Consider the following 18,960-nt stretch of genomic DNA (forward strand, 5'->3'; position numbering starts at 1 on the left):
CTTTTCTGTTTTTTTCTGAATCTTTAAGCATGCAGATAGCTCATTGCGTGTGTGTGTGTGTGTGTGTGTGTGTGTGTGTGTGTCATCTGGAGGAGGATTTGTTATGGTAACAACAAAAGCCTTGTAGAACATCTGTGCCTTGCAGAGATTAGTCTTAATTTTTATGTTTCAATGTTGGTCTGGCACAAAAGACGTGATTATCAAGGGTCTTTGATTGTGCTCCTAAATGTCTGTAGTTGTTTAGGGGAAAGGGGGAGTGGGAGGATGGTAGAACACAAAAGTAAGGAAAACGGACCATGCAGCATTTTTTCAAGGCAGATTGTACTTTTCTTAAATAGTCAAAAATAAATAAATAAATAAAAAATCCTACTTTTGTCCAAAAAATAAATAAAAAAATAAGACTGTAAGATCACAATTGATTTAATGATTGGCCTTGGGTGGTTCAAATCCCAACTACCTGACATCAAGCACAGTCAGTATTCTTGAATAACTAGAATGGACAAAATAACTGCAGGTTTTTCAATGAAGGAGAAAGGTTGGACTCTCCAGTTTATCATCATGCTCAGACATTCTTCCTGAGCTGACTTAGTTAGGTATAATAATAATAATAGCAGGTCTGATATTTTGCTCGATATAGGAAAACATGTGAGCTCTGTCTTTTCTCAACATTTCCTCTATTGTTGCTTGAAGTCCAGTAGAAAGGTCATGTCACTTAGTGGATGTCCCCTTTTACATGCACTCTCACTTTCTCTCTTTCATACAAACACACAGGCAGACAGGGGAAAAATAGAGTCACAGTAATCATGGTTGTGTTATGATATTGGTTAAAATTAAAAGCTTAAAAAATAAGCACGGTGCTGATAAGACAGAGATCACGCCACCATCTCTAGCACTCTCAAATGGATTACACAGGAAAATACACCACCTGGTGGTAAACACAAGCTGTATCCTAAGCCATTCATCCGAACATACTGTCAAGGATCATATGTATTCAAAGTGCTTTAGTTCCTTTTATTGTAAACTTAAATTATGGGCTGCAGTGGCAATGAATTCTGGGTTACAAGGTAAATCTTTGAACGCAAATTCCTACAGTGTGTAATTTGCAATTGCAAACTGCTGTTTAACTAGGTCAGTCACACTGTACTTCTCTAGATACAGGAAACAGTCATCCCCTCTGAGCCTTTATAAAAAACATTTCCTGTTTGTGTTATGGGTATCCTTATCCAGCGATGATCAAGTACAAAAGAGAGAAAAAGAGGAAAATTCTAAGTAACAGCACTACAGGTCAACTTTCCATTTTTACACAATGATAAAATAATCACTAAACTTTCAGTCACTAGCAGCTGTGTTTAACCACAGTGTCCTGTCCTTGGTTAGATTTTTTAGTTACTACTAATGATGACCACAGCAAACATCATTTAAGCTTTCATTGCTTTTCTGCAACACTTCCAGTGGACCTGAAGTCTCAGCCGGGTTTGTGTTTGACATTAGTCCATCTTTTTGAGAGTTCTTGCTACAGCTGTCCTTATTATTTGTCTTCTCTTTTTTAACCAGGTCTTCAAGGTCTGGAGAAGAAAACAAGAGGACATTAGATTTTATTCCAGAAGAATTCAAGGTCAAAAACTCTTGGTGATTTTGTTGCAGATTACAAGCACTAATGTCTTAATCTGACATGTGTCGAGAGATAAGAACATCATATTAAAATGACTGAACTGAATTTCTAAACTGAAGCTTGGATATGTAGCTAGAACAACAAACTATTATTTTCCATTACTTACAACTGAGCACAGTCCTGTTGATGAGATTATAACCTCGGTTGGTGTTATTGCTCAGGTTAATGTAGATACAGAACTTCAGTTCCTGAGGGTACTGTGAGTGGGCCAGGTTATGGACCAAGGGAATCAGTCGATTAGACATGGGCCCTTCTGCTAGAGTCTGGTGCAGCATGTACTTGCATGTATCTTCCTGCAGGAACTCAGGAGTGATAAGCAATGCTTGTAAGTGGCTGTCCTGCACAGCCTGGCAGAACTCTGTGAAAAATGCACCTCCCGGACAGACGTCCCTGTGCCACAAAAAGCACCTAAGGCTCTGAGGTGAAGCTTCCAGGAATGAGACCAAGTGATTAGCCACTTCAATGTCATTATCAGCAGAGCTGTGACACACAAGCAAGTCATATTTGAGATTATATCTCTGCTGTGAGCTCAGAGCAGATTGCGGCTGTTGTGGTTTTGAAGGGACTGCCCCTGGTGATGATGATGATGATGATGAAGAGAATGATGATAAAGCGAGAGAGGAAACACGTGTCACTTTAGCTTCGTGTTCTTGTTGTGTTGATAAAGATATTCTTGGTTTCAACAGTTTTTGGAGCCAACCTGAAACAAAAAAAGACTCTTTATATGTCTGTTTATATATTTTAGCATCCGTGAATTCCTCCTAGTCAAGATATAAATCACAAAACCGAGTGAATCATTAACAAAATATAACTCAGTCAACAGTCTCTGTTTGTAAACTATTTTGATTTACTGCCAATGCTCACAATTCAAAAGAAAGTAAGTACACACTAGTTATAGTTAAAATATATTCTAAGAGATAAAGATGAGCTTTACATGAAAAATAAATGGCTGAAATGGTAACTTACCATGCATGTTGTTATCATCATCATGTCTGTTCTAGTTCTTTCCAAAATCCTTCTGGTAAACAAATGTTTGCTGGTCACATTTACTGTATAAATGTTCTTATATACCCAGCGATAGCAGCAATATAACGTTATCCAGTGACAGTAACTGAATGCCACAAAGACAAAGTGAAATCTTTGCCAACTGTGACTGACATTGTCAGAAAAAGAGGAAGTCTATAACTGCTCAATGTGAAGCTTCAAGTATCCAGTCAAATCGCACATGCAAAGTGTTTCATAATTTATCCTTCAATGAGCAGAGTTAACCCTTTGTCTAAGGCATATGAATGGACAAAAACACAAATAAATGAAATTCAGCACACCTGAATCAATGATTTTATTGTGTTTTATACCTAGTGTTTTATATGACATTTACCATCTGACAGCTTTTAGGTAAAGTGTTCAGGACTTTGTAGATCTCAAGTTTGCCCACAGAATAACATTGCATCATAATCTATGCAAAGACACAACGTCCACAGCCACTTCTCACTTCCTGCTAAAAAAAGATGCCCTCAGTAACAAACTAGTCCCTGCAGCCCACTGTAGAGTGATAACAGATAATGGCAGATTTTGACCTTACGGAAAGTTTGTATATGATTTAATGTGGCTTTCTAACAAGCAGGTAATTAAAACTACGCTTTTAAATTTTTTTTTTTTTACATTATATTTCAATATATTTTAATTTTTCCTAAGATGAAAACTATACTTAGAGATGATAAGGGGTGAATCTTCTTATTTATACCTACTCGGTATAATCATTAATACAATAATAAAAAAAGCTATCAAACCGCGCAGGCGCGAAATTTAAGAAAAAAACATTCCCGGAAGTGAGCTTCACTTCCTGCATCTGACGTGTCTGAAACAGTTTGTGGTGGCGGATTTATTATCTATTTAAGTATTATTTGGTAAGGCTGAATTGTTTGAGCAGACCAACGCGGCTTTAAAAGTTTACGGGCTCATTCCTTTATCTTTCTGTGTGTGTTTTTAAATTCAGATACGCGAAGATGTTAGACTTCTTCACCATCTTCAGCAAAGGGGGGATAGTACTGTGGTGTTTTCAGGGAGCCGGGGTCACTGAATCCTTCACGGGGCCTGTCAACGCTTTGATCCGCTCCGTGATCCTTCAGGTGAGACCTAAAGTCTGCTTTAAGTCCTCAGACCAGTCCGGTTTTTTTTACAAAAACCTCGATACGGCTCGAGCTGCTAAGGCTAATGCTAATGCTAATAGTAAATGCTAGCTTATTGCGCAACGTCAGTGCAGCACAGACGCGAAATGTGCAGCGTGAATAAACAAATGTATAATAAACAAAGACAATTATTGTGACTTTGTCTGCTGGGGGTCGATGTAATGTCGACACAAGAAAACACAGAGTTAGCTTTAGCTTTAGCAAACATAGCTAACATTGGCTAACATATGGACAATGTCTGATGTTGCAGGAGCGAAGTGGGAAGAATTCATTCACTCATGAGGCCCTGAGTCTTAAATACAAGCTCGACAATGAGTTTGAGCTGATTTTTGTGGTAAGTATCACCAAATAAATTGAAATCCAAGGTGTTGGGCTGCACATTTAGTTAGCATGTGATGTTATTTTACATGCTGATGATAATTATTATTCTGCTTTTTTTTCTTCCCATGTGTCCAGGTGGGTTTTCAAAAGATCCTGACGCTGACATATGTGGACAAGTTCATAGATGACGTTCAGCTTCACTTTAGGGATCGTTACAAGAATGAGCTGGAGCAAAAGGGAGCTTTGAAGCTTCTCAACAGCAGCTTTGAATTTGATAATGACTTCAAGAAGCTTCTTAGGTAAAGACAGACAGGTTCTCCTGCTTTGATGATGAAGAGCTGAGCATGTCATAGTATTTATTTTGAAAACTAGACCAATGAGAATTAGATGTTGTCTTCAGTGAAAGTAAAGTAAAGATGCTTCACTAACCAAAATCTTTCTGGTCCTGTTTATGCTGATAAATACACCGAACGTTTACCACAAGAGAGGCGGAGGAGGGCAGCAAAACTCAGCGCCCTTCTTATATGCGGACTTTCGACGAGTCCGTTAAATCTCAAAAATCTGTGGGGTCAATGATTGAGAAGAAGGGAGGGGACAAAGGCAAAGAACAGGGTGGCAAGAAGAATAAAAACAAAAAGGAGGGTATGTGCTGCTGGAGGTGGTTTATTTTAAAAGATCTTTTAATTCTTAATATCAGTTCAGTCTCAACCCTGACGTTCTTTTCTAGCTCCCGCAGCTGAGCCTGCTAAAGGTGATCAAGCCAAGGCCTTGTCCGTTGGGCAGAAGAGGGCTGAGAATGGTAACCAGGGCTTGACTCTGGAGGAAGTTATCCAGAAGAATAGAGAGGAATTCTTTCGCAAGCGAACAGCACCTACTGAAAAACCCAGGTAAGAGAAAAGAAATGTCATGCAAGACAATTTAAAAACATTTTGAAAATAAATGAATAATGATACAGTAATAAAAACTTACTGTGTTACAGTAAGAACCATAGTTTTTATAATTTTATCCAATACGTACCATCAATTCTAATATTATAAGTCCTAATATGTATTTAAATGATCTCAATGTTAGAACAGTTAAAAGGGCAGTCTGTCAGTATAAAAGCATGTCTAATTGTTTATTTCTAATATGTTGTTGTAGTAAGTCTCCAAAGCCTCAGAAACCAAGGGAGAAACAAATGCGTGTTTGGGACATGGGTGGTAGCAGCACCAAGAACCTGGACTACAGCGAAAGGAATGGAGACACTTCCCCCGGTGGTGGCGAACTGAACCAGGAAGCGCAAACTGACCCAGTATGTAACTTGACTCTATTCTTATGAGGCTTTGGTTACAGAGACATACGTTATAGTCACATAGATTATTAAAATTAAAGGTGTGATGGCAAATTGTGCTGAATGTGTTTCAGGGGATGCAGGTACAGTCTATGGTGGGAGACCTGCTGCCTGTGGACCATGAGTCCAGTGAAGAAGAGGAGATGGAGGAGGAAGATGAGAGAGTGGGTGTCAGTGAAGCAAACAAGTCAAAGTAAGAGTGGTTCTTTGATTTGTTATTACTGTTTAATAACGGTGTAATATATATATACACTTGTCTGAAATGTAAGGTGCACTGTGAACACGTTCCACAAGTTCTTTGTCTTTCTCAGCTCCAAGAAGGGTGGTCGTTTGGGGGGAGTCTTTGGGATGCTGAAGGGCCTAGTGGGCTCCAAGAGCCTGACCCACGAGGACATGGAGCCAGTGCTGGAGAAGATGAGGGACCACCTCATTGGTATGATATTATATCTTTCTCTCCCAGATGTAAGTGTGTGTTGTTTGCTATTCATTCTACTCTCTTATCTGTGTACAGCAAAGAATGTAGCAGCCGAAATTGCCTCCCAGCTCTGTGACTCTGTAGCCAAAAAACTGGAGGGCAAAGTCATGGGCACATTCACCAGTAAGTAATTCATTTTACGAACTCAAATGAGAGTTCCTAAAATCCTCACCAATTTTCTATAATAGGTTATCATTTGGTACAAGGATTAGTTACTAGTTCCATATGTCCTTCTTTGAAGGCCTAATGCATTGTCCTTGATGCTGACTGTATGATTAGCACAGAAAACCCTCTATCAGGTTGTCACTCACTCCAAACTTTGTTTCAGCTGTTGACTTTTATTACCTGCAGCTTGAAGTCTGCAGTATAGCTTTTTCTTGAATTACTGATGATCAGCCTTCTTGTGTAGAGTAACTTATTTGCACATGTGTTTATAGCTGTGGCCTCAACTGTGAAGCAGGCCCTGCAGGAATCGCTGGTGCAGATCCTGCAGCCCAAGCGAAGGGTGGATATTCTGAGAGACGTAATGGAGGCGCAGAGCCAGCGCCGGCCCTTTGTCATCACATTTTGTGGTGTCAATGGGGTTGGAAAGTCCACCAATCTGGCCAAGGTCAGTTGTCATTGTGAAAGGGTAATGACAAAATCCATCATTTTTCTTATTGTTTCTGGGATTTGCTGCCTGTTTATACACAGACACAGCCAGTTATAGCCTTGTGGCCTAACTGTTTACGTTTGGCCTGTTTGAGACAGTTTGAGGTCAGGTGTAGCTTTCTTAGTCTAACGCAGGAAATGGTGCACAGAGAGTACTGAATTCTTTGGAGCAAAGTGCATTACAGGTTACATTTGAATTTTTGATGAAATACCTCCTTGGTTGGCTGTTTACCCTGTACTGTTAAAGTTTTACACTTGGCCTAAATCTTGGTGAATGGAAGTTTCTATTTAACCAGCTCTGTGATGGAGTAAGATAGTTCATGTTATCAGTGTAAATGCACCCAAAATCTACCACTGTAGAGTCCAGTAAATGACTGTGCCTTTCCTACTGCTTCTTTAATGAAAAAAACTGTTCTTAAATATGGAAAAATAATAAACAATATTCAGTGATTGCCCAGTTGTGGCCACACCGTTCTGCGAGTGCCAGATCCTGTCAGATCTCAGAAGCTGAGCGGGGCTGGGCCTTGTTTGTACTTGGATGGGAGACTGCCTTGGAAGGTAGAAGTACTGAGGTTGCACAAGCCAGTGCGGTCTCAGTGTGGGTCCCGATCTTGAGTAAATGTGAAGGGTTGCATCAGTAAAGGCTGTAAGGGTGTAAAACAAATTAATCATGCAGATCAATTGATTCACTGTGGCGAGCCCCAACGGGAGCAGCCAAAAGAAAGAAAAAGTGTTTGCCCAGCTCTAGCTGAGTGTAACCTTTCCACTGTCAGTGTTTGTTTGAACCAGACCTTTCTCTGTCTTGGTTCAGATCTCCTTCTGGCTGATAGAGAATGGTTTCACAGTGCTGATTGCAGCCTGTGATACATTTCGTGCCGGAGCAGTGGAGCAGCTCCGCACTCATCAGCGCCGCCTGAACTCTCTTCATCCTCCAGAGCAGCATGGAGGTCGGCCAGTAGTCCAGCTGTATGAGAAGGGCTATGGGAAGGATGCAGCAGGAATTGCCATGGAGGCCATTGCCTATGGTAAAATACTTTCTTTCCTTTGATAGGATTTGTGGCAAACACAAACATGAGGTCAGCTTCAAAAGATCTAAAATATGGATCTGTGTTTTCTTATTGATTCTAAAGCTGTGCCCCATTTGTACTGATGAGGTGTTACAAAAAATTGCAAAAAGGCCTTTTCCATTAATGACTAGCATAATCCCTATGGTAAGATCACTTACATACCTTTTGTATGTCATCCCTCCAGCCCGCAACCAGGCCTTTGATGTGGTGCTGGTGGACACTGCTGGGCGAATGCAGGACAACACCCCCCTGATGACAGCCCTGGCCAAACTTATTGCAGTCAATATGCCCGACTTAGTGCTGTTTGTTGGGGAGGCTTTGGTGGGCAACGAGGCAGTTGACCAGCTGGTAAGACACCTGAGAAATTCAAACACATTATGCGTAAATCAGGATATGAAGAAATGTAATTGATGACTGACACTGAGGCAAAAGACATACATTACCTTCACTCTTTAGGTGCAAGGACCAGAGGCTCCTGTGCTGATCAGTATCCATCCATCCATTATCTATTCCCACTTATTCCTATTTAGAGTCACAGGGATCTGATACTCACACTCACTCCTGTGGGCAATTTAGAGTCACCAAGCACCCTGACATACATGTTTTTGGACTGTGGGAGGAAACCAGAGTACCTGGAGAAAACCCACACAAGCACAGGGAGAACATGCAGACTCCACACAGAAAGGCCCCTGATGGAACCTTCTTGCTGTGAGGCAACAGTGCTAACCACCAAGCCACAGTGTTTCCCACCTGATCAGTATCATTAACAGTAATAAAATGGAGTTGTTGTTCTTAACCTCTCCAGCAGAGGGCAGTGTTGCTCCAGTAACCTGTTCTCTAGTCAGTCTGTGTTTTCTCCACCTCCACACTTCGTAACCAGGGAGGTGGAAATACATATTAACTTATTGTAATCAGTTTTCCCCTTGATCTCTTGCTTTGTTCTGTCCTCAGGTAAAATTCAATCAGGCTCTGGCAGACCACTCCATGTCTGATAAGCCTCGCCTCATCGATGGGATTGTTCTCACCAAGTTCGACACCATTGATGACAAGGTATTTGAATGTTACTCGCTATGTTTCTGTCTGGCTTTAATCACGGGAAGTAACCTCTTGATGATGTGTCTGGGGATGTTTTATGAATAAGTGAGTAGTAAGAAAGCAGATAGTACTCATGAGTCATCCCCTCCCCTCTGCAGGTTGGAGCTGCCATCTCTATGACCTACATCACAGGCCAGCCTATTGTGTTTGTGGGCACAGGGCAGACCTACAATGACCTGCGCAGCCTCAACGCCCGCGCTGTGGTCAGTGCCCTGATGAAGGCCTAAGTGGCTGCATGTTCTGCTCTTAATCCATCGTTGCAAATGAAGCCAACTTTGCCATGCTGCCGTGAGATGTTCCAGCCCATGCTTGCCTGTGTTTCTCGTATCCCTGTCCTGCCTCTAGTTTCTGTCAAATGAAGACATCATGTCACGCACAGGACTGTTCTCCTAGTAAAGAACAAGTGTGCACTTCGGAAGATAGAACATTTTTGGAACAAATCCAGAGGAGCCTACCGTTGGATAATTTCTTAACTTTCTGGCCAAAAGTACCTCAAATCAGCCCGACATTTTAAACAGTGAAGTCAAATCCAAATGACATTTTAGCTGACTAAGTGGACCTAGGCTGTAAATGTCATCCATTTACTGGTTTACACAGTAAAGACTTATACATATATATATATAAAAAAAAAAAAAAAAATCCCCACCTGGCATTTGGTGTGTCAGTTTTTCCCTCTTCATGTAAATGGGGTCAGGTTGTGAAGGTTCGCTGCATGTGACATTTCAGCAACTGCCTTTGCCTGAGGAAGGTTTAGTGACCATAGTGCCTGTCTCTTGTCTTAAGACTTCCAAGAGTACAGCAGTCCTTGTCAGAAAGCACTCCTTGTGAGGAGGAGGAGGATTCTGAATCCATTTACAGTCAGTCATAGTGTTGGTATGAATACCAGCACTTGTCAGGTTAGTAGATGCTGCACTCCCGTGTGGAAAAAATTAAAAAATAAATCTTGGAGAAGTAAAGACCAGGCTCAATCAAGGTGCATCCTCTGTAAATGGGAAAACACATCAACAACTGCAGTACAAGAGTTTCAGATGAAGTGAAGTCATCTCCCAGAGTTCCACTCTATATGACTCTATTTACAAGAGGACATATGAGTCTTAAATTTCTCCAGCCCCCTTTAATTTGTGATATGTAATATGAGAGAGCCAAGGAGATTTAATTTATGGGAATGTTAAAATTTCTAAATAAAGCTGCTATATGCTATGACAGCATGTAAAGTAGAACTTGTCCTGTCATACATTGCAGAGGTGCAAGGGGTGTCGGCCTCAGTACACATCTATACCAATCATCATTAGACATTTAGACATGAAAACATGTTAGGACAAAAGACATACCAAAAGCTTTATTTGAAAATAGTAATTATAAATACAAGGTCAGAAAATGTGCAAGTATTAAAAATACAAAAAAGGCTTACAAAGATCAATTGTTTTTACTTTCAGTACATGTATGGCAAAGTGATTGCTACTGGCACAAATGCTATGAAAACGTACTTTTCTAAACTTAAATTTGACCAAAAAAAAAAACCAAAACATGTGTTTGCAAAACCAAGAAATCATCCATACCCTTTCTTCTCCCAGTAGTGTGCAAATCAAGTGTTCCTGGTTTTAGGGCTGAGCATGACCGATCCTTACAAAACACAATACTTTTTCTAGAGTATGACATGTGCGTTACAGCTTGCAATTTTCTGTTTTCCGAACAGGTGAGTGAAGGTGATGCAGATTTCAACTACATTCTTGTTAATGTACATCTTAATCCAAGTAACAGTCAGTGGACTCAGATCTACCGTTGTGTCAAGTTGAAATGAGAACACGTTTCATCATCTGCATACTCAAAACTGGCATCTAGCGTCCCAGATGTTGAGTAACATTTAAATACAGTGTAGTGGGAGCTACATTGGTACTGGCAATGACACTACACCTTAAACTTCCCTTTTAAATAATAATTTAAAAATGTTAAATGGGACAAAATTGACACCTTCAAAATACTGACAACAGCTTTTAGGTCTCCCATTGCCTATATATAATGTTCCTGGATTCCTAAATCCATTGACTGAAATGAGACTTGAGTACTACTCAAAGTAGACTGATCTCTTGACAGAGCTTTGGAGGTAAATGATTGAAACTGATCCCAAATCTGTGCCTGTCCAGAGTGATGGTCTGGGGTAAAAAGAAAGAAGGGACTTGAGAGAACAGTTGAAGAACAAAGAGCATCAACAAAAATGTTGTCACTGACTGCCACGCATGCACTACTGCAGTCAAAAAAGGAGTAGCAACTGGTCTTTTGATACTAACACTCAAGAAGAGACTGGGGTTTTTTTTTTTTTTTCCATCTACCAGCATGCAGTAAGAAAACGAGGGCCTTTGCCAGAGTTTTAAATTTTTCTTGAAATGTCTTTTGCAAGTGGCCCCTGGCTGAAGTCAAAGGGAAGCATTCAGTCCTAACCTTGAAGGAGGCTTTTCTGTGTGTTACAGCTGTTCTGTTGCTCCTCCCCATTTTGCGAGGGAGACCCTGTAGAAAAAGACAACCGTAAAACAGGCTCTCTTCATAAAGGAGACCTAACAACTTGGTCAGATCTGTTGCACTGAAATATACAAAGATCATGCACTGAGAGAAAACGTCTGTTGTGAAACTAAGACTTCTAAATGTGTGTTTATTTATTTGTGCCCTAAATCTTCTCTTCAACAGGTTAACTTCACAATTATCCTCCACGTCCAGGCTAGTTGTCTCTTGTTAGAAAGCCTCATCTTGGCTACCTTTCTTGAATACACCAATACACTAGTGATAGTATTGTGCCTTTAATAAATCAGGGGACTCAAAGCTGTATTGACTGAAATCCTCTGACTTTTAGTTCCTAGTACAGGACGAGCTCCAAAAACACGGGATCCCACATTTCCCATAATTACTTATGTTTTCAAACGTTGGAAGGCTCCTCTAGAGCCACATGTGAAATTATACTGCTTTTGACGGGTTGTTTAGTGCCGATTGTGATGACTAGACTGATCTCACTGTGTAAAAGTCAATGGAGTGCACTTTTAAAACAATTTGAACCCACCACACATGCAAAAATCAATCCAAGGCAAAATCATGTGCTGAAAGACTTGATCTGAATTGATGTGCATAACATGTACTCTACTACAAATAGGCACACAAATGAACTCTGATTGGGTTTCATCCTCCTTACCACAGCCATTGGCAGACACATCACGGTTGCAGATCTCATTGGCCAGCCTCTCAAAGTACTCGGGCAGATCGGCATACTCGTCTCCATAGGAGATGACCTTGATGCCCTTGTCCAGCATGTTGTCACGTAGTTTCTTAAACTCGCCCACGTCCTCTCGTCGCACAAGCATGAAGTGTTCCAGGTCCGATTTGTGTTTGACGGCCTCCAAGAACAGAGCCTGGAAGGTTGTGTCGTCTACTGTGCGACCGCAGCCAAGGAACACAAATGACTTGGTTTCGTACAGTTTCTGGATCTCACGCTGTTGAAACCAGCAGCATTGTGTTGTTACTCTTCACAGACGCTACTATTTCAACTGATTCAAAGTGCAGGGACAGAGGCGATGTTTCATAAAAACTGCAACTTGTACTTAAGTATACAGTAAATTATAGTACATTTTTACAAATTAAAGCATTGTAAAGACACCAAATGAAAAACAATATAGAACAATTTTAGTGCTCACCATAACTTCAGTGTTCCTCAGTACATTCTGGTATCCAGCAGGGTGCAGCACAATTCCACTGGGGTTTGTGTAAACACCGTGAATATGCAGAACACTTAACCTCCGTTTCTCCTGAGCCCACTCCAACACCTAGAAACACACACACAAACGCACTTAACAGTCCACTGCACTCAATCCAGTTCTGGCTGGGCAGGGAGTAAAAATCACTGAACAGCAGTGAGAGGATATTAGCCCTGATGGAGACAAGGCATAAATACCAGGACTGAGAGGCAAGGAGACAGTCATTCAAGAAAACTTACAAATAAGTAACAAATAATCAAAGGAACTGTGGATTAACTGAGACATACTGCAATTTATTTTGACTGGGCAGCTGAGACTTTGCAAAGTAGCTTGTTAGCAGTGAAACACACCTATGTTTACTGGGTGACCACCCGCTTTCTTTTCAGCTCAGTCTTAAAAGCAAATATTGTTCAATCTATAAAATTGGACAGGAGCTGAGTAATGGCCAGAACTTTAACCTCCTTCCACCTGTCAGACTCTTTCAGGTCAGAGCATTATCTGTTTTTCTCCAAAAGTGGCCAACGAGGAACTTCACTGAAACGTCGAAACGTTTCAAATAAAAGCTTACACTGCAGTAAGGGAGTTCAACCTAACGCTCTGAGGATAATATATTATAAGACCTCCAGTGAATTCAATCTGAGATAAGAATATATGTGAAATGCAACTTGAAATGAAAAACACGTCATAATTTTAAATCTCCAACAAACTGACCGTGGCCTAACATAAATTGCTCACTTTAGTGCAACCTTTAATGACCTTTGCACTCATTTGAAAAGCTGACAGGATGTATTGTGACACACAAAAAAAAAAGTCTGAGCACTGCTTACCTTTTTCTCATCTGTCAGATCCAAAGACTCCAGCTTGGTTCCCTGGTGAGCTGCATAGATCTCCAGCAGATTGTCAAAATTAGTAGTCAGGACCAGTGCACCACTCTCCATTAGCTGCAGGACTGAGCGCAGTAGATGTTTCCCTGCATGTTCCATCTTGCACTCCAAATCATCAAAAACCTCATATAGACAGTCCTTGAAGAAAGTGGATCGCACATTGCCTGTTCTCTGTTAAAAAAATATAGAGAATAATAAAAAACAGCTGCTAATATTGTTTTGTGTTGAGCTGTACATTTTTAATGCATAATATAATGAAAAAATAAGTCTAGGGTGGTGAATGATGAACAATGTTTGCCTGATCATACACAGCACTGAATGTAGTATGATAACAGCTGCAATGGAAGGTGAAGCAAATAACCTGCAGCTCTGTCATCAAGTGGGAGGAAGTAAAACTTATGTCACAAAAAACAAAACAAAACCAAAAAGAACGATCACAGGACCACTGAGCCTTGGACACAAATATGTATAATTTACTCTAAACCCAGACTTCTTGGCTGTGGCAGTCTTCAAAATATCTGGTCAAGATATAAAATGTTTTTTTTTCTGTGTGAAAATCTCCATCACATTTTCCGATGCTGTCCAAAGCTCTTGAAGTATCTTCCTTTCATACCCCCTGGGTCTGCTAAAAGATTATGGACTGAGGCTACACAGTCTAAATCTCACCCTTACCTGGCAGAGCACGTTGTAACGAGGCAGCTAAGAATAGCAAAGGGTATTGCAGTGGATGCAGTGACCAAGGTGATCCTAGCACAGGGAAATGCTCTGCTGCCTTCCAGAGATTACAGCTCTAATGGGCTAAACAGCGGGAGTCTTTTCCGCAGGAAGAAGCTCATTATCCTCATCTAGTGTCTACAGCACCCATCCCGATCACCGTGTCCTTGGATCGCCACAGGACTTATGTAATAACCTAATGACGTGCAAGTAAACAAGTCTGGTTTCTAAATATTCATCTTAAACTAACTTTTGGGGGTTTTTTTTCAGCTGTATGCTTGTCCTGGACTGTCATACTTTGAAAATCAGATGGGTTGAACAGTGTGAAACGATGCTGATTCTGGTCTGTTGCTACTGGGAAAGGCCCACAATAAAGCGACACAAAGATCAGAGTGCTTCATCTTTTTCCACCGGCCATTATGATTAATCAGCAGTTTATTTGGGAGTTTATTTTTCCAATAATACACAGAGAACTTTGAAAAACTAAGATCGATACCAAAGTGACAATCAGCAGATGATCACATATTTCTTCTGCTGATCCTATGGAAAAAAGCTGTTTATATTTCTTGCTTTAAGTGAGTGAACAAACTAAAATTCTAAGGTGTGAGAGGGTTTACTTCAAGATTACCCTCATTACCTTAGAGACCACATAATCCATCTGATACATAATCCCATGAAAAGTAGGTTAAACACTCAGCCCCACTGTTATTAGAATTATTTTGTACAGGTCTCATATCCTCATAAAGTTTTCTTCTGTATTTTGATATTAGGACATATTAATATTGCTAATAGAACCTCACAATGACTGAGAACATATTGAAATTCCCAGTTTATTTAAGTAATGACAATGGAAGACGTGGATGAGATTCTCACTTGAATAAATGTGTTCCTGTGCTTATGAAGGTGCGTTGAATTTAGCTCTTTAACGTTGCAGTTCACACTTGCAGAGACTCCTGCTCTTTACATTAACTCAGGTGTAGTGCTACACGTTCACATCCTCTGCTGTAACTTACTCCATGCTTACTGTTTGGGTTGTGTTCTAACTCTGTCTGAATGGAAAATCTGGGCTGGGGGTGCTGCTGGTTCACATTATTCCATGCTTGTTTTTTTTTCCTCAGCATGCTAGATCCTGCTGTGCCTGTAGCCAACGGCAGTGGGCTGGTGTCTGCACGACTGTGGATTGAAATAAACACGATGGATAAAGCCATAAAAGCGCTGTTTGTTCCCTTTGTGACAACAGGCTGAGGGCTGAAACAAAGCATGTTTTATCAATGTCAAAGGTGCGATGAGACATGACTAACACAGGAGGCAAACGGTATTAAGGCTCCCATCTGCCAGCCCCGCTCCAGACCAGACCGGTCCAATAGGAGGAGGACCGGGTTATAGGGAAACTCAAAAATGGTTTTATTCATGTAATTTGTTTCCTATTTGTGTAACAATCCAACTGATTTAGAGCTGCGGGGTTCTGTAAAAGAAGGAGAATCACTGTATTCTCACTCAAAATTAACAACTGTGTCTGAATCTATAGGAAACAATTAAACAAGTTGCATCATTAGTTTTAGATCTATGTCTGTGAAAGCTCCTCAGGGATGGTGGTGCCCTGTGTAAGGACTCTGTAATATTTGTGTGGCCAGTTTGTGCAGACATGGCCCGATATGGTTCCTCATTTACAGGTGGTGTTAACCTGCTGCTCTACCTGTTGGTCCTGCATTTATGACAAAATATTATACTTTTGGCTGTCAAGTCCAAAAAAAGGTCCCACACTACAAAATGTGACCATTTCAAGCGTACAAGCACAGCAATTTTATCAGAACTTTTGATGCAGCATTTTTTATCTTCCTCACCACCAGCATGACTTTCTTGATTCTGATGTTCATTCCTCTTGTTTCTATTCCCTCCAAGCTTTCTTTTTTAAGTCTGTTACTCTCTCTCTCTCAGACAAGTTTAGCTTTTTGTTTCTGTCCTCTGTTGTCACACGGTGTAATGACATTTTGCCTGCTGTTTTCGCAATGTTTAAAAGTAGACACTGCTTTACTAAACACAGTTTTAGGAAGTTTGAACTGTAACGTAATGTAGGGTTCTGTTTGTTAATGAAATTTAAAAAAAAAAAAAAAAAATCATAGGCCAAACTAACCTATAATCATAGTTATTGTGCTGTTTTGTTGGGGCATAGAAAAGCAGTGCAATGCAGGTTTGATTTTTCCAGGGAGCCCTGTAGAATCCACAGATTTTTTTAAATATCAATAAATGAGAATGAAAACAGTCTGTGTATTGCATGTATGATCAACTGAATGTCAACTCACTAAAAAGTCAGATGATGTTGATCAAATTCATTTCTAAGAACGAGCCCCACAAACAACCCATATACCAAAAGCAACAGGTTTTTAAAGAGATAGGACTAAAATGTCTTATCTCAGTTCCTGGAAGGTGAAACAAAATGTCCCTGGCTGAGAAAATGAGCATAAGCTGACATTCTGTCTGGCATGTGTTTGTACATGTGCAACAGGATGGTGTAAAAAGGAAAGACAAGCAAAAAAATCTCAGGCAGCCTTACCGGGGAAAGTTTCTGAATGAGGTCATGGGCCACATGCACCAGATTCTTATCTTCCTGCATGTGCTTCTGGAAACGCCGGCTCTCCTCCTCTTCCAGCAGGTCAAAGTCATTGGCTGCATCAAGCAAAGCTTGGATGAGGCCTTTCCAGGAGCGGAGTGCAGGGACCTGGGGGGCCACCGCAGAGCTTACCCCAGTGCCGATCACCAGGACAAGCTCGGGGGCTCGCTTAGTCTTCAGGCTGGGCAGCAGTTTCCTTAGGGGCAGGTAGAGATTGAGTGATGATGGCTCCAAAGAAGGTGCTTCCCAAATTCTTCCGACAGCATGAAGGTTAAACAAACCATTTTCAAGCACACTAGCATGCAGCGTGAAACTAAAACCTGCATTTATTTAGGACTGGCAAAAATGAAGAACTTAAGAAAACAAAGACTTTAATCATCCCTGTGGACAAAACCGATGAATGAGTGATGAGCAGTGAGTGCAGCTGGCTCCTAAACAGCACTTGAGCTTACCTGGGCTTTTTTGCATTTGAGTCTGCATCCTGAGTGTCAGCTGCAGGCCGCTTCTCAGTTTTCACTGCCACAACTGAGGCCATTCAGCTCCTGTCACAGGAACATGATCAAACACATGGCACATCCAAAGTAGACTGTGTTAGCAAGCAACAGGCGATGCAATCCAACAGATCTGAACACTAAAGGCTGTCACATGCATCTGCTGGTCTATTGTCATTTGCAAAGCTTCACATAAACAGTCAGGGCAACAGGAAATAAAGCATAAAACCTTCTTGATGTTTAATATATAACATTAGCTATAGTTATATCACTTAATCCGTTTCAAAATCCAGGCTACCATAGAGCTATTATTATTATTATTAAAAACCTGCAACAGACCAAGTGGTGCTGCCAAGTTTATTGTTTTTTTTAACCTATTAAAGTAGAAATAATGTCCAACAACAAACCATATGCTTTTCTACACAAACATAAAAGCGACTACTACCAGTGATATTTCACACAATATATTAAGGTTAAGGTAGAAGATAAGGTCAACGTCACCCTTAAGCTACTTACCTTGATGTAGTTTGCTAAGATGATGTCCAGTGTTTGTTTCTGGTCAGTACAAGTCCTTCTGATTCAAAGTGGGTCCCGTTAAAGAGCCTGGAAATCGACTTGACTCGGAGGCTTTTCTCTCTTTGACGGCGTTAACGTTAGTTACCTAACGTCAGCGTCGTTAACCGGTAACGTTACTGTATCAGCAAAACATAACGGGCAATAATAACCGTTAAAGCTAACGTCGGTTTGTTTCTTGTCTCAAGCTAAGTTAGCGGTAGCTCCGTGGTTGTTAAAAGCCCGAACTGGATCTGTTTTTCTTGTCATTCTGAGGGAAACGTTAGAGTAATCAGATGGAGAGTGGTTTCTTTCCCTAAAACAAGGAAATTACAGCACTTGATTTCCTCCCGGGTAAAGTTTTGCACCAGAAATGCTCTCAGCTGTGCCGGAGCGGACTCCAAACATTGGCCGTCTGTGTTTAAGTTTAGCTGAGATGTTGGAGTCGCAGGCTGTGAAGGTGTAATCCCAGTGGTATGATGCCTTCAAGTGCTCTACGAGTAACTAAAATTAAAGTCGTCCCGCATGGGAAATTTGTCGCTTTGCAGACAGGGCAACGCAAACTCCATCCATCATTATCATCTATAAATAAAAAGCAATAAAAGGAATAGTCAGACCTACAAATGGTACAGATATACGATAAAAAAAAAGGTTTTATGTTATATTATTCACATTCTTATTAATATTGACATGTCATGTTTTTACACTTTCAAAGCTAGGAAATGGAGATTTACAAGGAGCATTTGAACGTAGCAAAGAGCCAGGTCCTGTGTGACGTCACCAAGGGTAAGACACCAGGCTGAACGACACGCTGCGCATTTTTGTCTTTTACGCACCACTTTTCTCTTGCTCCATGACATCGCTCCGAAATTTGTGGAGTTAGATATTTAATATCACGCTGCGGGTTTCTGTTTTGACATCTGTGCAGTTTTTACCTCATATATGTGATTTTCCCCGTATCATGATAAGCAGGAACACGTCAGCATAGACCACTGAAGCAACACTACCATAGCCTGCCATCTCCTGTTAAAAAAAGAAAACTGCACTTTGAGGACTGTTTTCTTGTGTCAGGCATTTACTAATAATGTACAGATAATACTGCATGTACAGCATGTGAGCTCACAAGCTTTAAAGCAACATACAATGCTATTTTGAAGCACCTTGATAGTGG

General features: G+C 40.7%; 3 protein-coding genes across 4 annotated transcripts; 1 reads left to right on the forward strand and 2 right to left on the reverse strand.

Annotated features, from left to right (window-relative positions):
- Positions 1 to 798: 798 nt before the first annotated feature.
- Positions 799 to 2,824, reverse strand: tirap (toll-interleukin 1 receptor (TIR) domain containing adaptor protein). Its single transcript, XM_026295027.1, has 3 exons — positions 2,639 to 2,824; positions 1,779 to 2,372; positions 799 to 1,565 (listed from the first exon to the last, which is right to left on the reverse strand). The coding sequence occupies exons 1-3, from the start codon at positions 2,643 to 2,645 to the stop codon at positions 1,393 to 1,395; spliced, it is 774 nt and encodes a 257-aa protein (XP_026150812.1). The 5' UTR covers positions 2,646 to 2,824; the 3' UTR covers positions 799 to 1,392.
- A 671-nt stretch (positions 2,825 to 3,495) lies between these two features.
- Positions 3,496 to 10,017, forward strand: srpra (SRP receptor subunit alpha). 2 transcript variants are annotated; one of them, XM_026294083.1, is made up of 15 exons: positions 3,496 to 3,579; positions 3,669 to 3,801; positions 4,112 to 4,195; positions 4,318 to 4,481; positions 4,667 to 4,824; positions 4,910 to 5,069; positions 5,323 to 5,473; positions 5,587 to 5,705; positions 5,824 to 5,945; positions 6,024 to 6,110; positions 6,425 to 6,597; positions 7,450 to 7,663; positions 7,890 to 8,053; positions 8,657 to 8,755; positions 8,899 to 9,027. In XM_026294083.1, exons 2-15 carry the CDS (start codon positions 3,679 to 3,681, stop codon positions 9,025 to 9,027), a joined length of 1,947 nt encoding a protein of 648 aa, XP_026149868.1. In that variant the 5' UTR covers positions 3,496 to 3,579; positions 3,669 to 3,678. The 2 variants fall into 2 exon arrangements, with proteins under 2 accessions (XP_026149868.1, XP_026149877.1); XM_026294092.1 differs by lacking the exon at positions 3,496 to 3,579 and having other exon boundaries at positions 3,679 to 3,801; positions 8,899 to 10,017.
- A 438-nt stretch (positions 10,018 to 10,455) lies between these two features.
- Positions 10,456 to 18,282, reverse strand: fam118b (family with sequence similarity 118 member B). Its single transcript, XM_026294105.2, has 8 exons — positions 17,754 to 18,282; positions 17,199 to 17,288; positions 16,690 to 16,942; positions 13,365 to 13,592; positions 12,478 to 12,606; positions 11,979 to 12,276; positions 11,240 to 11,305; positions 10,456 to 10,953 (listed from the first exon to the last, which is right to left on the reverse strand). Exons 2-8 carry the CDS (start codon positions 17,279 to 17,281, stop codon positions 10,811 to 10,813), a joined length of 1,200 nt encoding a protein of 399 aa, XP_026149890.1. The 5' UTR covers positions 17,282 to 17,288; positions 17,754 to 18,282; the 3' UTR covers positions 10,456 to 10,810.
- Positions 18,283 to 18,960: the final 678 nt, after the last annotated feature.

The sequence above is a fragment of the Mastacembelus armatus genome, chromosome 13 (genome assembly GCF_900324485.2).
Source record: "Mastacembelus armatus chromosome 13, fMasArm1.2, whole genome shotgun sequence".
NCBI lineage: Eukaryota > Metazoa > Chordata > Actinopteri > Synbranchiformes > Mastacembelidae > Mastacembelus > Mastacembelus armatus.

What these genes read in the sequence shown, in the direction of transcription:
- tirap (XM_026295027.1), bottom strand. An exon ending in CAACAGGACTGTGCTCAGTT is followed by an intron (nt 1,566 to 1,778) that starts GTAAGTAATGGA and finishes TTTCTTCTCCAG; the next exon opens with ACCTTGAAGACCTGGTTAAA.
- srpra (XM_026294083.1), top strand. Translation starts at nt 3,679, where the DNA reads ATGTTAGACTTCTTCACCATCTTCAGCAAAGGGGGGATAGTACTGTGG. An exon ending in AGTCATGGGCACATTCACCA is followed by an intron (nt 6,111 to 6,424) that starts GTAAGTAATTCA and finishes ATGTGTTTATAG; the next exon opens with CTGTGGCCTCAACTGTGAAG. An exon ending in CATGGAGGCCATTGCCTATG is followed by an intron (nt 7,664 to 7,889) that starts GTAAAATACTTT and finishes TCATCCCTCCAG; the next exon opens with CCCGCAACCAGGCCTTTGAT.
- fam118b (XM_026294105.2), bottom strand. Translation starts at nt 17,281, where the DNA reads ATGGCCTCAGTTGTGGCAGTGAAAACTGAGAAGCGGCCTGCAGCTGAC. An exon ending in TGAGGAACACTGAAGTTATG is followed by an intron (nt 12,277 to 12,477) that starts GTGAGCACTAAA and finishes TGGTTTCAACAG; the next exon opens with CGTGAGATCCAGAAACTGTA. An exon ending in ACAGAAAAGCCTCCTTCAAG is followed by an intron (nt 10,954 to 11,239) that starts GTTAGGACTGAA and finishes TTTTTACCCCAG; the next exon opens with ACCATCACTCTGGACAGGCA.